The 17,546-nt window shown below is 49.0% G+C and overlaps 5 protein-coding genes across 5 annotated transcripts; 2 read left to right on the forward strand and 3 right to left on the reverse strand.

Annotated features, from left to right (window-relative positions):
* Window positions 1-119: 119 nt before the first annotated feature.
* On the forward strand, window positions 120-1,600 carry FMAN_01971 (uncharacterized protein; the record flags this gene model as incomplete). Its single annotated transcript, XM_041824989.1, has 2 exons — window positions 120-334; window positions 394-1,600. 2 exons carry the CDS (start codon window positions 120-122, stop codon window positions 1,598-1,600), a joined length of 1,422 nt encoding a protein of 473 aa, XP_041677320.1.
* Window positions 1,601-3,203: 1,603 nt separating this feature from the next.
* On the reverse strand, window positions 3,204-4,030 carry FMAN_01972 (uncharacterized protein; the record flags this gene model as incomplete). The annotated part of the gene is made up of 2 exons (XM_041825000.1): window positions 3,204-3,481; window positions 3,538-4,030. 2 exons carry the CDS (start codon window positions 4,028-4,030, stop codon window positions 3,204-3,206), a joined length of 771 nt encoding a protein of 256 aa, XP_041677321.1.
* Window positions 4,031-4,470: 440 nt separating this feature from the next.
* On the forward strand, window positions 4,471-5,215 carry FMAN_01973 (uncharacterized protein; the record flags this gene model as incomplete). Its single annotated transcript, XM_041825011.1, has 2 exons — window positions 4,471-4,900; window positions 4,953-5,215. 2 exons carry the CDS (start codon window positions 4,471-4,473, stop codon window positions 5,213-5,215), a joined length of 693 nt encoding a protein of 230 aa, XP_041677322.1.
* A 197-nt stretch (window positions 5,216-5,412) lies between these two features.
* FMAN_01974 (polyketide synthase) lies at window positions 5,413-13,602 on the reverse strand (the record flags this gene model as incomplete). Its single annotated transcript, XM_041825022.1, has 12 exons — window positions 5,413-6,560; window positions 6,624-10,149; window positions 10,199-11,165; window positions 11,218-11,368; window positions 11,422-12,076; window positions 12,130-12,215; window positions 12,271-12,341; window positions 12,393-12,483; window positions 12,534-12,876; window positions 12,923-13,194; window positions 13,249-13,393; window positions 13,441-13,602. 12 exons carry the CDS (start codon window positions 13,600-13,602, stop codon window positions 5,413-5,415), a joined length of 7,617 nt encoding a protein of 2,538 aa, XP_041677323.1.
* Window positions 13,603-14,921: 1,319 nt separating this feature from the next.
* Window positions 14,922-16,332, reverse strand: FMAN_01975 (uncharacterized protein; the record flags this gene model as incomplete). Its single annotated transcript, XM_041825033.1, has 5 exons — window positions 14,922-15,414; window positions 15,465-15,859; window positions 15,912-16,019; window positions 16,070-16,089; window positions 16,140-16,332. 5 exons carry the CDS (start codon window positions 16,330-16,332, stop codon window positions 14,922-14,924), a joined length of 1,209 nt encoding a protein of 402 aa, XP_041677324.1.
* Window positions 16,333-17,546: the final 1,214 nt, after the last annotated feature.

Genomic DNA, 17,546 nt, shown 5'->3' on the forward strand with positions numbered 1-17,546 from the left:
AGACAAGCGAACGGCTCTCATTGGCATGCTCGCATTTTGAAACACGTTAACCCCCAAAAAGGTCAAGCCTACCCGTCGATCCCAACTCTCTTAAATATTACATAGCGACCTGAGCAAGGATGATATTCCTACCAGCGCCGAACCCGCCGAAAAACCTCAAGCGAAAACCGCATTCCTTAAAAGCAGGCCCAGAATCCTTCGACGCGTCTAAACACCACTTTTATTGGCGTCCTCGTTTAACAAATCTCCGTCGTGCTTACGCCAAGCATCATCAGCTCGAAAAAAACATGCGACAAGCGCATTGCAAGGTAAAAACAGGCTGTCTGACATGCAAGTAAGCAGAATCAAGTCTCTGAAACACTAGTGCCCGCCTCTAACGGGATCTTGTTCTAGAATTCGAAGAGTCAAATGCGATGAGAAAAAGCCCGCTTGTCATCGCTGCACAAGCACTGGTCGGAAATGCGACGGCTACGCGCTTATGCAGAAGATCAACCCACGAGATTTGGCGCATGGCCGGATGCTTTTGCCGCGTGTCTCTACCATCGATCCGCAAGCCTTGCTCCCAGTCGAGGAACGGAGGGCGCTTGGGTATTTTCACAGTGTCATTTCGCCGCGTTTGTCGAGCGCTAGGGATGGCTACTTCTGGACCCATCTTGTGATGCAGCTCAGCGAGTCAGAGGCCGTCGTGAAACATACCATCTTATCGATAAGCTCGTTGTTTGAATCGTCGGAGGGGAAGAGTGTGGCGCCAAACACGGAGAGATTCGCTCTGCAGCACTATACAAAGGCCATTCAGCGTCTCAAGACGATTCACAGTGAACCTCTTGTGTTGCTCGTTTGCATCTTGTTCATCTGTGTGGAGTACTTGCTAGCAAATAACAAGATTGCACTGCAACATTGCCAACATGGCCTCGCAATCATGGAAAAGTGCAGCAATCCTTGGGCTCGACGGTACTTAATGCCTGTCTTTAGACGCATGACCGCTGTGCCCATGCTTTTTGGCCCGGAGGACATTGAGAGCGAGAGCATGCCGGCTTTGACTTATATGATTCCAACCAAATTTTATTGCATGGAAGACGCGCAATACATGATGGACGATATCTTTAACCGAGTGGTACGACTTTGCCACATGAGACATCGCGGCGTCGTTTTCGACATGACAGAAGAGTACAACACCGTCGGCGCTCATCTTCAGACCTGGCAAACGCTATTCGAAAAGCTCGAAGTCGATACCACCTCTTTACTATACCAAGCTCAGGAGAGGTCACTCTTTATGCGTCTCAAACTTTCTTACCTCGAGTTAAGTGCCGACTTCCGATATGAAGAGCACATGGGGACATTTCGCCAGGTGCTGCAACTAGCGAGCTGGCAGAGTGAACGGTCCTCCAAACAGTCCAGCTTCGAACTTGCATATACTCCAATGCTCTTCTTTACAATAATGAAGTGCCCTGATTTGAGTATTCGGCTTCCTGCGCTGCGGTTGATGAAGAAATTGGGCTCACCGACAGAGGGCATTTGCGAGAACCTTCAGATGCTTACGACGAGTCGGGAGATAATTCAGCAGGAACATGGAGTGGAGATAGTTGATATTGAAAGTTAATAGAGTAATGGAGTATTTAATAGATAATCAGACCATACAACTTGAGGCCACGCTGGTAGCTATTACTGGACTAAATACGAAGCACAGACGTTGCTATGAACTTCGGCACTTGTAACCGTTGAGTTGAGTTAGACTTTCGAGACATGACCAGTAATATGAATACATCAAAACTCAATATCTCGTTCCCGAGACCACACGCATAACTGTCAAGCCTTATAAGGTTCAACGGTCCCGCTGTCATCTTAGAGCGATACGACGTTAGAAAAGCTATTTAATTCCCATTTGTCACCATTCTTTTCTCTACATAGCATCACTTCACACCCATTCATTCTTTTCTTTAGCTCACCTCAAGTCTCTCATTCAATATGAAGTTCTTCACTCTTACCATTCTCGCCATGGTCTCAGGCGCCCTGGCAGTGCCCGTCGCTGCCCCGAATGGCGGGACCATTAACTACTCAGGCTTGAAGGGCGGTGCAAACCCGCACGCTGGTCCTTATATACCAGACCGTCCTTGCCTGCCTAGCCATCAATGCTGTGGAAAGAACTGAGATCGCAGCGGCGCATTACGAGTACGTTTATAGGAAGAGTTTGTGACATTCCTGATGCTAATGGAAGTAGCTAGACCAATGAACAGATGGCGGTAGATATAGCAGAAACTACGCAGACGCCACATGCAAAAGATTCTTATCATGCCGTGGCAGGAGGCGTAGCAAAGTTTGTTCAGTTCTTGTCCATTTCTAGGTGTGACTACCATTCTTCTATACTACTTATGCATAAACACTCAATAGACTTTTTATTACACAAGGTCGCCTATAGATTGATGTCTTTCGACGAATGACTGCCACAGCTGTATATCTTGACGCAGAAGAAACGGCTCATGGTAATGATGTAGGAAGCAGGAAACGTATATCAGCAGTCTGGACCATCCAATTGCTGAAATGTTCTTGACGCTGTTAAATCATCGAATTTTGCTCGATATCTGCCTAGACTCCTCTGACTTTGTTTGCTCCTACTCGCAAAGTGATGAACATATATCCTACCCCACGATGTTTGCTGCATCATGCCCAAAAGCCTCAAGACTAGTGGCGGACCGATTAACCGATCGCGGAGATCCCGCCATGGGAGCCACTAGGTAACAAGATCTAAACCCCTCTCATCCGGAAACAATCCATTGCGCCCTGTCTTTCATAAGACGGCTAGTCGTCAGCTCCAGACTGTTCTGGTGCGCTAAGAAATACACTATTGGACGGGAGCGGGGAAGATTCCCAGGTAGTCGGGATAGCGCCTGCGAGGAACTAAAACTAGCCAGTCACAGCTGAAAATACGCTATGGATGTTTCAAATACTGATCGATAGCGTAAACCTTTTATACACGCTATCTAAGATCTTGGGAACAGATCGTTCTCTTTCGGAAGGCATTGGTGGATGCCATACATCGCTCAGTCGTTTATGGTACCCCGACGCGCTAATATCGTCCAGATCGGTTCACTCGGCATATAATTGATACATGTAGACTCTGTGGCTGGCTACAAATGCTGGATTGAGCGTAAGGATCCAGCTGGTCATCCCGTCCCATGATCTCCGGCCCATGCAGCCATGCCCCCTCAATCCTCATTAAAATCCGACTTTACAAACAACCGGCCCGTCTCCGTATGATGAACCTGCACATTATCCAACTCCAAAACATTAAAGTCAATCAGACAGCTCCTCGTCTCAAGACCTTTCGGCGTAGGAGAGCGTACATCGTAATCTCCAACAGCGAGGTAGAAACGATTCAGCGGCTGGATCTGATACTCAGCCCCAGGCGCGGGTCTGAACGTAGCAAATGGTCCGAAGTAGCGCGATAGCTTCTTGAACAGCGAGACACCGACGACAAAGTCCCCTAGCGGTGTTAGTCTTAGCGCAGGGGATGAGTGAGGGGTTGGGATCTAGACTTGCCTGCACGTGCTTGACTATGCGTAAACTCGCTGCTGGTCCGAATACAGAAACATCCCTCATGGCCAGAAGGCACGATATCAGGCCTGTTCGCAAAGTTGGGCGTTCCCCTCTTGATGACTAGCTCTAGCGTAGTACCCGCTACCAACGTCTGGTCATCCGCCTTGTGCCCAACCTCAACAGGTCTCGAATCCAGAACTTCGACTGTAGTCTCGACTGTGGACTCACCACCGTAGCTTGTGCCGCAGACGGCGTAGAAGGGAGACTTGGGGAGCGTAAAGTACGCTTGGCCAGAGGCACTAGCTACGCCGCGCAGGACTAGGATGATGTTGTTGCTGATCACGGGTATGCCTGGTGTGATCTTTGGCGTGTCGGCGAACAGGGCGTAGCTCTGAGTGCTGCCGGTGGAGTTTGTGATTGTGATGTTGCGTGGCTTGTCATTCGTCGACCATGACGAAGAGGGAGCCACGTGCATGTCTAGGAGAGGTCTTTTCATATTGAGGGGATTGCTGTAGATGGAAAGAGTAGATTGTGTGATGCGAGAGGAAATTGACCAAAGTTGACTAAATGAGGGGTTAGACCGTAGTTTATACGAAGTTGATAGTCTGGTCACTAGCTCAAGGGATATGCAGTTTTCAGCTTCGCGCTTAGAGTGTTTGCCCTCCACTTTCGGCATGGTGAGCCAATGGTGCGAACTAGCTTGCAGTTGCTGCGCCAGCCTCCCATGAAATATTGCATCCAGAACTAGATTCATCATTGCATCTCAAAGTGAGACCATCAAAGACGTCAATGAGCGACAGGAAATTAGTATATAAAGGTCTCGATCAATCGTCAACATGTATCTTCCAAAACTCAGCATCTCCCTCAGTATTCCTTCCTATTTAATTATATACGCACAGTTCGGACTCTTCTTGATACCCCATTAGCACCGCCAAAATGGTCAACAAGTTCACTATCGTCATCAACAACAGATCGGGAAGTTCCCAGAACTACACCCTCTTCACAGAAAAGCCCGAGGTCACCGGTATCTCCAAGTCTAGCATCTGGACCAATGCCTACCAAACTGCCGATGGCACACCTGATGGTGCCACCGCCGAGTTTGAGTTGTGGAAGAACTACTACGCCATAGTTGGCAAGTGGAAGGGCGGTGCAAAGGATGGTGCCAAGGCGTTCGTCTCCCAAGCTCAGCCTGTCACCCTGGGCTCTACGGCTGGCGACGGTAGTCTGGTTTCTGGAACTACTCTCAGCATCTCTGTTGCCAATGGAAATGCGTCTATTGATAGAGCTGCCAACAACGACACTGCCCGTTCCGGTGCTTTCGAAGTTGATACTAAGAACGACTTTACCCTTGAGATCGCCACTGAGAGTAAGTCAACCATCAAAACCTAATGGTACTGGTACTTACTAAATGACAATAGATAATATCTTTGTTGGTGTCGCCAGTTCTCCTGACGGTAACGACCGCGTAGCAACCGCTACATTCAGGCCTGAGCCTGGCAATCAGTACCAGGTCCAGCCCTCTAATGTCTTCTACGTCGCTACTGGTCCCAGCTTCCAGACTGGACAGCTCCTGGATCCCGCCAAGCTTGGAAGGCAGCCAATTAAGATTGACTTTAATGTTCGCTCACCTGTTGTCACTATTAACCATACCCCTGATGGCCAGCTTGTCATCGCCAAGTAGGAAAGTGCTTGGAGAGGAGCGAGGACAGTTGGACAGGATGAAGTTCTAAACTTGAGCTCATAGAGATTAACAATCTGATATTAATAAAGTCTATAACACTGCCTGGAAAGAAACTGTGCTTCTTGCTCTTGCACCTCATATACTTCAAAGACAGAATCACGCCCATAAGCTACACTATGCCGAAATTTGAAGGCTGTTCAAATCGAGCTTCGCATCTCAGCGACCTTTGCCACCCCAGAAATAGATATACTGCCAATGATATCGAACACAGCCACCGTAGAGCTGAACTCCTTGTTGATCCAATTCCTCAACTCAACCGCCATCAGCGAGTCTACTCCGTACGACGAGAGTGGCTTACTTGGCTCAACGTCATCAGGCGAGATGGACATGGCCCGCGCAAGCTTGGCGGCTATGGCTCGTATGACAACTTGTTGCCGCTCTCTAGCATCTGAGGACTTTTGGAATACATCTCTCGCATTCTCGGCGTGGTCAACAGCTTGGGTTGGTGTATTGTTGTTGCCTGCTAAGAATGAGAATGCGCTGAGAAGAGGTCGTTCGAGAAGAGCTGGAGGTTTCTGGCCTTCACTAAGGATATCTGCGGGTGTTCGCAGACCAAAAAGGATTTGTCCCTCAGACAACGGCGGTAACTCGATCGGATTATTCGGGTCGCAACATAAAGTCAGTAGTGCAAGCAATTCCTTGTCATCGATGGGCTGCATGTCATTCGACGTCTGTCTTTGACGCTGATACGCCTCTTTCTCAGCAATGATGCCAATGTTGCTCATCCATCCGACGTCGAGAGACAATGTATTTTGACCATGCGCCCTCCGATATTTGGCTAGTGCATCTTGATACGCGCAGCCGCCTGCATAATTTGCACTAGCTATCTGACCAACGACGCCGGCAAGGGAGGAGAGAAGAATGAAGAAGTCTAGATCTTTGGGAAGAAGCTGGTGCAAGTTCTTAGAGGTGTTGATCTTGGAGCGTATGGTTAGTTGCCACTGCTGGAATGTCATGTTGCTCTGGAATATGGCATCTTGCAGAACCATCGCGGCGTTGATGCAGCCCTTGATTAGGGGCATGGTGCGGGAACATTCCTCCAGCATGACTTCAACGTCCTTTCGGATGGATACATCGCACTTGGGAGCAACGATATTAATTCCGCGGGATGCCAGCTCGGCTACCAACTGTGCAGCTGCTTCAGATCTTGCACCGGATCGAGAAGGGACAATCAGATGTCTAGCTCCCCTGTCAGCCATCCATCTGATAATGGCTCGACCGAGACCTCCAGATCCACCAGCTACTAAGTAGGTGGAATCGCCATCAAATTTCCATGGGCGACGGTCTTAAACAAATTGCTGTAAAGTTTTGAGTTAGCTAATAGTGCAGCAACCAGGCTGTGATTGACCTACCGGAACTATATCCCCTTGTTCTGCGGTTACTATCACACGCTCGATGGTATCCTCTTGCAGTGTCTTGAAACCGCCTTTGATGTCGGATACCTTGTAGACTGGTAATTGCTGGGGCGGTTGGATTTTATCTTCAGCTAGGAGCTGCATCATTGTTTTTGCCAGTTGGCTCAAGACCTTGGGCTTCAGACGCATAATATCAATGGAAGAGAAGGTGAGATTTCTTGACATGATCTCTGCAGCCATGTTAGAAGCCACTGGCTGGTTGCTACCACCAAGGCTGACAATGTGTCCCCCATCGGCCATGCAAGAGAGTGGTGTGCGTAAACTGTCCCGAGAAAAGTCGAGTAGCACATCAACACCTTCTCCTTGGGTGACTCTCATCACATCTTGAGCAAGATATAGGGAATTGCTGTCAAAGATATTATCTGCGCTCAGGCCCATTGTTTTAATGAGTAGTTGCTTCTCAGCCACTGTTGACACAGTAGCAAACACTTGAGCACCCCGTGTCTGGGTGAGCTTGACTGCAATCTGGCCTGCACTGCTTGCAGCTGAGTGAATCAAGACCTTTTCGTTGTCTTGTACGCGTGCAACATTGAGAACTGAATGACAGGCAGTCAATGCGGGAATTGTGAGCGAAGCAGCATCTTTAAAGCTGAGCGTTTCGGGAATCTTGAAGACGCTTGTTTCGTTTGCGCGAGGATATTTCCTCATGCATCCAGCAGAGACCATAGCCACACGATCCCCTAGTCGAATGGTAGTGCTGCAGTTCTTCCCAATACGGGTGACGAGGCCAACGCAATCACTGCCGAATTCCTCGGTTCGCTTTTCAGGGTGGCCAAGGGCAATGCCAAGCTCGTGAGAGGTTAGACTCCAGGCCGTCGCTTCGATCTCGACATCATGAGGACCGAGTCCCTCCGCAAAAGATTTATCTTCGACTAACTGAAGTGACTCGAGTGATCCTGGCTGGCTAATACCAAGTTTCAGCGCTGGCCCTTCACCCCAAGGCTTCTGTTGTAGCTGCTTCGAAACAAAGGATCGTAGTGCCGTATCAGTTCTGATATCTCGAACCGCGCGGCCTGTGGTGATGACACCATCTCGAACAATGTACTCGACTTCGTTTGACGGCGTTTCAGTATCAAATGCTGTCTTGTAGACCTCTGAGATGATTTCTGCCTGTGAAGCTTGATCCATCTCACTACCCATTGCTAGGGTGACGATGTGAGTTTCAGGCTGCTCGGCGCGGATGGAACGGAAGAAGCCCTGAGCGACACTATACTCTGTACATTCCGGGTCGCTGATGCTGGCTGAGGAGACCCAGAGAAGGTTCGAGACTTTTCGGATCAAGTCCTGAAGACAGCTGAACTGTTCTTCCGAGAGAGCTGAGAGGAGAGGCTTTTTGTGAGCTTCGGCGATGCAGATGACAATATCATGACTTGTCAAATTGGTCAACCCCTCCTGAACTGGACCCAGTGAGAATGGAACAGCGTCTGCACGGGTCTCTATTGTTGGATCAACTCGTGCGTGAACCTGTTCTACAAGCTCTTTTTCCTTTGTTGACGCCTCGTCACGGATGACCATGACTAGACGGCCTTTTGTTACCTTTTGCTCAACCGCCTGTTCAACTTCACTGGCGGTGGTGACGATAACACTCATAATATGACACTGATCATCTTGATGGTCTCGAATCACCAAGTCATTTCCTGAGAAACCATTGTCCTTGAGGCACTTATCCCAAAGGTGCTCTGGTATAGCAGCAGAATGCGATCTCCATTCCTCACGAGCAACCCACCAGCCTGGTACGAGTCCAGCCATGAAGTTAGTAGCAATGTCATCAGGATTGATAACCTCGAGGAGGATGAGACGACCACCTGGCTTTAAAGCTTTGCGAACATTGCGTATAGTGGCTTCCAGGTATGTGGTAGCATGAAGAACACTGGCCGCGATGACCAAGTCATATGACCCAGGCTCAAAACCCTGACTATCGATGCTGCGGTCTAGATCGAGTGTCTTGAAAGTGATGCGGCCTTGGGACTTGAGCTCTGGCCATCTCTGACTTGCAGTCTCAAAGAAAGCGGGCGATATGTCGGTGTACGTATACTCTGAAAACGCCAATCCTCCAGTTCGCTTCTCACGTTCTTGTAGAGCTGATATGACATGTCCAGTCATACCACCTGTTCCAGCACCGACTTCTAGAACTCTCATAGCTGGGTTCTCGTGTGACGCCAAGTCAAGTAGATAATTGAGCTGACCATCAGCGCAGAGGTTTCGGAAGAGATCTGAGTAAAAGATGTCGGCCTGGTCAGATTCAAATACCACCTGCAGAAGATCAAGCTCCCCAGAGAGAATCTCAGGTAGCTTTCGTGCGCACGTTGTGTATAACTTCCATGCCGGGAGGACAGAGTCAACTTCAGCCAGGCGAGCCTCGAGCTCCTCATCACTGATCTTTATTGCCTCCTCGTGATGTTCGGCTGATAGCTTGCTAACGTGGTGTTCCATCCACTCAAGGTGGCGTTGCAAATCTGCCGGAACTCTATGGTCGTCAATGCACTTCAGCACACGAGCAGCTACGATCTCTAGTGCATGACAAAGCTTCGAGTGATTCTCCAGGACTGCCCTATCGTCTTTCGGCACAGCATTAGCGGCGCATAATCGTGTAAGTTGGTCTGGGCCAAGCATGCTGAACTGTGGCTTCCACTCAATTGAATAAACCAGCCTTTTCTCCTTTTGGGTTATTCCACCCGAGACAGCAGATGTAACTGCACGCTCGATGCAGCAAAGGACTTCTCCGTCCTCGGCTAAAGCTACGACCTTGCCCTGCTCCCCGTAACCGTGGGAGGTCGGAGTCGCGCTGCACATCCACTGAACTGAAGGTGTCTTCCATGCTTTGGAGGAGAACCATGAATTTTCGAGTCTGATGGGGACATTGGCTGCGGGTTGTTGGCCTGAGCCGGCTCGGAGAACTTGGAAGGCTTGGTCCAGGACTGCTGGGTGGACTAGGCTCTTGATGTTGAACTTTGACTGTGACAGATCAACGCGTGCAACGGCTGAGGTTTTACAGTCCCACTTGATGTTGCGCATCAGCTGGAACCAATCGCCATACTGCAGTCCAGCCTCTGCCGCATCATGGTAGAAGACGCGAGAGTCGATGGGTGAAGTACACATCTCAACTAATTTCTGATACTGACCCCGTATGTGCTCGTGGCTCACTCGTCGCTTCTCGTGCCTATTTGTATCCTGATATTCGACCGAAATGTTCGCAGTGAAGCACTCGACCCACTCATTGCGCGAGTAAGTGAAGATGGTGACATCGAACTTTGGAGCACGTTGTTTGTCGGCAATTCGGAGGCGGACCTGGGTCTCGAGACGATCTTCCCAAGTTTCTGGCATAATCATGGGGTTCATAAACTCAGCTCTCTCAATGTTATACCCAAAGACAGCACGGTCAGATGGAATCATCTCTTGAGCGGCCTCAATAGCCATGAGGAGCATGCCAGATGCTGGAAACAGGACAGTATCACTAATCTATGATCTACGTTAGTAGTGCCACAGCATCTATATCATAAAAAGTCACCTTGTGATCTCCAGTCCAGGGAGATGAGTCAGTGCTCCAAAAGTTCCTCCACCGAGGCTCTAGTGGGTTCCAGTCAGAAACTCTCACCCCCAGCAGCTCACCCTTGACAGCCTCCCGCAGCCTAAAGTCTCTGCTTAGGCGTGACTCAGCCCAGTATCGCTGTGATCTGTCGAACGGATACTTGGGACAGTCAACTAGAAACCTCTCCTTCATACTTTGTCGATTGGCTGCCGGGATGGAAACGGGGTAGCCTTGGCAGAATAGTTGACCGGCGAGTTCGAGGGTAGTCTGAGCTGCTGTGTGGGATCGATGCAATGCGTACTTATATCTTACTCCCTTTGCCGCACCGGCCATCCCATCAAGCGTGTCTTTCACGGGCCTTCGAAGGGCTGGGTGAGGGCCAATCTCAATCAAGTCAGTAATGTTAGGCAAGCCAACTTTGCGTGCTGAGTTCTTGTTTGCAATGACCTGCACTACTTCGGCGAATCGAACAGGTGATAGCATATTGTCAACCCAGTATTGACCAGTCGCTAGTGTATCTGAAGAAATACTTTTGCTGGTGACAGACGACATCATTGGGATGGTAGTTCCATCCGTTCTCATGGTAAGTCCTTCGAGTGCAGCAAGATACTCGCTCGCGATGGCTTTCATAGACGGTGAGTGATATGCAACTCCCGTCTTGAGCTTCTGCGCGAAGATCCCATCTTGATCAGAATGAGACTTGATCTTGTCAATGGTCTCTTCTGGCCCCGAGAGAGTGACATTCAGAGGACTGTTGATGCATGCCACGTTGGCTGTAGTGACACCTATCTTCTCCAAATACTCCGAGACGTGATGCGGTGCCTGGTTGATAGACAGCATGGCGCCTGGAGATGATGTGTTGGCCTCTCTTAGCTTTCCAGCCAAGAGACCGCGGAAGTAGGACACTGTACAAGCAGATTCTAGAGACAGCCCGCCGGATGCATATCTAGGACGACTTAGTACAGTCATTCGCACTCCAGAGTATTGATGATACGTACGCTGCAGCGATCTCACCCGAAGAATGACCAATCACCACCATGGGGGTGATACCGAAGCTAGCGAGCAGGTCGACCAAGGCAATCTGCACAGCGGTTGTAAGCGGCTGGCTATACTCCGGCATGTTGATGTTGTCGCCACAGCTGAGCTCGTCTGATCATATCCGTCAGCAAGCATATACGATGTCATTCATAGGATGTACTTACCAAATAGGTTCCAAGAGCACCCAAAGCTGGAGTAAATCTCGCTGATCTTCTCTAGAGTCTCTCGGTAGACAGTATACCGTTCCAGACCCAGGCCCATGTTTACGTACTGCGCGCCTTGACCTGTAAACACAAAGGCCAGGCCATGGTCCTCCGAGCTTCTAATAGGCTTCGAAGTTGACAATACTTGGTTCGTTGATCCGTCAACTACAGCAGAAGCTCTCCAAAGCATGTTACTCCGGCGTGTACCGAGAGTAGATGCTAAAGAGTCAAGCTTCTTGCTGTTCCCTGATACCTTCTCGTTGTAAAAGGTGTCATAAGCTTCGATAGTGCGCTTGGCTGCCTTTTCGTCGGCAGCAGTCCATACTAGAAGCTTGTGATGTCCGACGTCTGAGTGACCGTTGGAGACACCGTTGGTCCCATTGGTGCCGTTGGCCCCATTGGTATGAGCTGCGCCATGTCCGCTGGTGATAGTTGAGCCGTTGGTTACAGGCCTTGGGACGAGGGCTGTGTTATGGATACCGCTGAGGCCGCGATTCTGCAAGTAGTGAAGTGCATCGTCGAGGACAATATGCGAGTTTGAACCTCCGAAGCCGAATGAATTGAGAGATACTCGACGGAGGCCTTCAGCAGGCCACTCGATGCTTTTCGTTGGCACCTAACACAGTTTCAGTTAACAGGGAGCATACTATCTATACATTCTGTACTTACGGTGACGTTGTATGAGTCCGCGTTCAGGGCTGGATTCATCTTTTGAAGAAGCGCATTTGGAGGGATGACTCCTTTCTCAAGTATTACTAGCAGTGTCAGTTCAGGTACTTTTGGCCTTGAAACGTAGATAGGTAATATTACAGATGCATTTGACTAGACTTGCAAGTGCACTGGCTCCTTCAAGATGTCCTATATTTGCCTTCACTGAACCGCTGTCCGTGCCATTAGTCAACGCTCTTCTCCCGCTGAGAGAGACGACTTACACGTAGAGTGGTTCCAGGTGAGAGCGATGGTCTTGAAAGCACCGCCCGATGGCTTTGACCTCGATTGGATCACCGACAGGTGTGCCCGTGCCTTGATTCCATCGTCAGCTCATCATTTAGACGGGCTACGATGTTACTCACCGTGGGCTTCAATGTATCGGGTTTCGCTCATCGACAAACCTGCTTGTTTGTAAACATGGCGAATCAGCTCCTCCTGAGATTGAGGGCTTGGCTGTGTGAGAATCGGGGTATGGCCATCCTGGTTCGAGCCAATCGATCGGATCACAGCTCGAATCATATCACCATTCTCAATCGCAGCTTGCACAGGCTTCAGAATAACGGCAATAACTCCTTCACCTCGTGCATACCCGTTGGCCCGTTCATCAAAGCTGTAACAAACGCCATCAGGTGAGAGAAAACCTTGGTTAGCCAGAACCTGGAAGATGCTTGGATCAAGAAGAAGGTTTGCACCAGCCACGACAGCCTGTAAAAATTAGTCAATCATTAGGTGGAGGTAGGCTATGACTTACGCATGAAGCATCGCCGCTCTTCAGAGCTTTGCAGGCCATATCGACAGCCGACAAGCTACTAGAACAAGCAGTGTTGACGTGAATGCTTGGCCCACGAAGGTCAAAGTACCAACTGACACGATTCGGAATAATACACGAGACAGTACTTCCAGTCGCAGCCGTTCGCTCCAAGTTATCTGGGTCCACGGCGGTCATTCTACTGTAGTCCTCTAGCATAGAGGCCGAGAAGACGGCAGTGCGAGAGCCCTTGAGACTGTCGACTGGGAGACCCGCTATAAGGCATACAGTTAGTACTCCTTCGTTATGAACGGGTTTAGGTGTTCCACCATTCTCGAAAGCGTGGTAAGTAGCTTCCAGCGTCCAGCGCTGCATCGGATCCATCGCCGAAGCTTCTTTGGCCGTGAGTGAGAAGAAGGGGGCGTCGAAGGCGGCGACATCGTCGTTGATGAAGTGCCCTCCTTTTCCATTCCACTGCAGCAGTATCAGATAGGAACCAGGTGCTTGATAAGAACTACAACCTTCTGATGCTTGTTGTTGGCAAATGAATCTATCTTGACACGACTCTCAGGCCAGTCAGTCATCAAGTTTTGGCGATTCTCGAGAACATCCCAAAAGGCATCATCATCTTCGACACCTTGAGGGAGCTTGAACGAGTATCCAATAATTGCAATGTCACTCATCTTGTCGTCGATACCTTGGTAATTGGAAATCATTCAGGAGGATCAAATTTACAGTCAATTCTAGTACTATACTACGACAAGATTCATACTACTATACTTTAGGACCAAGGACGTCACTCTCATCGGCCAACTACTTTACTGGTATCCTATCGAGGTATGTGGTCGTTCGATAATACAGACCTTAGTAACCTTGTCTCTCCACTATAGTTCCTCCGAGGCATTTTGCATAACGGATAAATATTCCTATCTTGTAGTAGTCTTTAAAGCTACTGCACAAGAATCCTTCGAAAAACAGGCCTTGACCTCAGAGAATGAATTCTGAGTTGAGCTAATGCATTAATAAACTTTGATGTGGAAGAGGCCCAGTTCGACCTGCATATGTGTATACAACAGAAATAGGCTTGATTAACGAAAACACCAGTCAACACGTAAGGTGTCTAGCATTAATGCCCCTCGAGTTGGCTATTCCAGGTTAGCTTTCGGGGGCTAAAACAAGGCGACGCGGGCCGGCACGCCTTGAAATAGTCGAAACATAAGCTTGAAGTTAATAGATCTTGCTCCATACTGTCAGCTTTCAAGGGCCACTCTAGAACTTGTCCGTCTGCCACGTCGCTTGCTGTAGGTAACCCTCTTTGAAAGGTCTTGTACCGTTGATAGCCAATGTCCGAAAGTCCGTAGCTTACCCTGTAATGATCCATCTGCCGAAAAACCACGCCGCAGTCCTGAAACTTGCAATCGCTGATCTGTCGGGTAAATTGTGCTAAATCCTCCGAGGCGAGCGACGGGAGAGGAAGCTAGGAAAACTTCCGGGAAATCCCAACCCCTGAAGAGATCAGCACTCATCCCTGCCCATCACCCTACCATTCGTATTATCCCCTGCTTGGTGGAGACAATTGATGAGACTTTGCTCCTAGCGAGGACTAACATCATATCATCACTGGTTTGCATTACGAATTCATTTCTCATCTCCTTGTCAAGGTTGATTTCTCGTTCTTGGTCGAATAGGGATTTTTAGACGACGATCAGACGTATCCTGCGTCTCGGTATGCGCGATGTAACATGAAATGGCCTCATTCTATGTCATCAGTTCTTGTGCTGTATTCATGAACAGCAAGCATAATTCTTGAAGGATACTCATTAATGCTGAAAGGGAGAAGTGTTCCTCTTTAATTATTCATCCTCGGTATCTGGAGGCTTAAGATATATTTATTTCTAGATGATACAAAATGTTACACCAACTGCAGCATATTACAGAGTAACAATGCCACCAAATCGACCCTTTTTATATAGCTCATGCAACATCGGCCAACATTCATGCGCTATACACCCCAGGCCTTTTGAGAAGCCGGAAACGCAGCATGACCTTCCGAATCGCTTGTCGAGCGATTATCCTGCATGATCTTGATCTGCGTCGTCCGAGTAATACCCTGCCCGTTATTGGCATTGTCCCGCAGATACTCCGTCGACTCAGATCCTTTGAGTGTTCCCAAAGGCACACCATCCTCATCTAGCTTGTAATAAGACTTGGGGCCTGTAGACGAAAGCTGTGAGCCCTTTGTTCCACTTTTGCCATATCGGTCTGCAGTATTGGGGTTCGTGGGAGCGGTGCTTATGCCAAATGCACGCTTGATGTTGCGGATGACTCCGGTTTCTTTGAGAATCTTGGGGATACATGGGACGCAGACGATGAAGAAGCCGCAGGTCATTTCGGCGGTGGCCCAGAAGACTAGAGGGGCGAGGGCGTATAAAGCATCGGCCGCTTTGCCATACTTAACTGTGACAGCCAATCTGAAGGCAGCTGACACGCAGGCTCTGCATTTCCGTGTTAGTGGCTGTATCATGAGCTCGAAAAGTGCACTTACAGTAGACCAAGTCCAAAGATTACAGATACACCCATCCTCTTCCTCCAAGACATCTTTAGCTTCCAGATAACCTGCTGGGGTAGCAAGAAGATGGCAATATCGCAGCACAAGTGGATCGTAGCAGATGCGACCTGAAGTTTATGCAAGTCCCAGCACTTGGCACCAGGAATTCTAAAGTCCCAGATGGCTTCATGCGGGTTGCACTGCATATTCAGAGCAACGACAATAGCGGTGTTGGACGTAGCTTGGACGAACCCAATGATCATGCACCCCCACCAGAAGATGCTCTTTGTTCTTGTGCCTTTCGGCACGAAGAGGCGACACCATTCAACGAGGATAGCGATTTTGAGAAATGGGAGGACGAAGGAGTAGCAGACTCCAAAGATGAGAACCCACTGATATATGTTAGCCTTTGTGGTTGTGCAGTTTAGGTAGAGGGATACTCACGTAGTTTGTGGGAATTACATCCTTGAGGCGGACATTCCATTGATGCACGAAATATCCAGGCGTATCCACCATCTTGAACGTCGCGTAGGCAGCACCCCAGTAATTGCCCTTGGTTCTGTTAGAGATCATGTAAAGCACTGTCAAAGGATCAAACATACATATGCCAAGGTCGTGAGAACTTCAAACTCCGTTAGCCATGACTCGGGAAGGATCAGGCGCCCTACTCACTCTCTTCAGTCTGAAACTTCTTCAGCAGATAAACCCGCCCGTAAGCTCTCAGAAGGAAGCATATCGTGGTAATAACCGCACAGAGGATCAGAACAGTATAAGCCAGACCATTCTGATTTGGAGGATCGCTCAGATTCGACACCTCGCCCTTTGGAGGCGCAAGGGCCGGTCCGTCCAGATCAATGGTAGCCATGATGAAAGCACAGGACAATAACAAGGTCTCTTGATCTTCAGGCACAAGACGTCCAGGAACAAGCTGACTTTTAACGATCCTACGGAAAGACTTTGATGCCCCATGTTAAGGAGAGTTCGGTATGTACCAAACGTGGCGAGCCTGAACCCCGGTATTTCGGGTCCGGGAGGCGAAACAGTAATTGCTTTTGGACGTGATGCTATAGCAAGTAACTACCTATTTACAAGGTCATTTATTACTCAAAGGGCTTGTCGGTGCAAGCCGTAATTGAGTTATTGATTGAAACATCCGTTTGCGTTAATGTCCCTGTCTGTGTTCTCCTGGCGATCATATCCAAGACTAGCTACCAGTTTCCGAAATCCTGGCTCATCGGAATCTGGTAGCATTGGCTGCAGCGGGTTAGACATTGAAAGTTCCGGGGGCTCGTGGTGGCAGCTTGTGATAATTTTCTCACAAGTTTGCTCGGGACGTTGGTGCCGCCTTTGAAAAGCCTGGTTATGACCCTGTCTAGGCTGAGAATGAACTCCATATGGTGGAACCTCGGCTACAAGCTCATGCCATTTCTTGGTCAAACGAGCAATTAAGTTTATGATCTGTTCCTGGCTAGACTTGGCCCAAACCACGCGGGGTTTAACTACTCTAGAGAGTCACTGGCGTCGATTGGAGGAACCCAAGTGAAGCTATGAGTGACTAGCAGCCATATAGCAGTAAAATGATCCTTTTGTGAGTGCAAAACGAGAGATTGTCTAAGATGCGACTCAGACTGGAAAACGGCACCCGGAAGGATTTAGGTACTCCACCCACCATGAGAAAAGAACGCAAGCAGGGGTGAACCAACAACATGTGATCAGTCACTGCAATTTGAATCCTTCAAGAAAACGCTTCGAACCTGTTCCAGCAGGGCAGATCCTTAACAAATCTAAACAGATGCATATACGCTGACTGCCCGGTTATCGGAAATGTTACACCCGTCTGCGGGCCAAGACAGCTGTTCCCAAATATCGGCCCCCCCATCATCTCATTCCACTCACTGCCATAAATATGTTAAAGAGACTTTATTGCTTCCTTATAGTATCCAAGCTAAGGCTCTTGACGTCTGATCTCTTGCATAGTAGACGGCGCGGACTTTTTATTAGCTCCCGTCAACGTCCCGATCCAGAATTTAAAGTTCCTTGACCCCTGGTTCCCTGTTGGTTGCATGAACTTGGCTGACT

This window comes from Fusarium mangiferae (assembly GCF_900044065.1).
Source record: "Fusarium mangiferae strain MRC7560 genome assembly, contig: FMAN_scaffold001, whole genome shotgun sequence".
Lineage (NCBI taxonomy): Eukaryota > Fungi > Ascomycota > Sordariomycetes > Hypocreales > Nectriaceae > Fusarium > Fusarium mangiferae.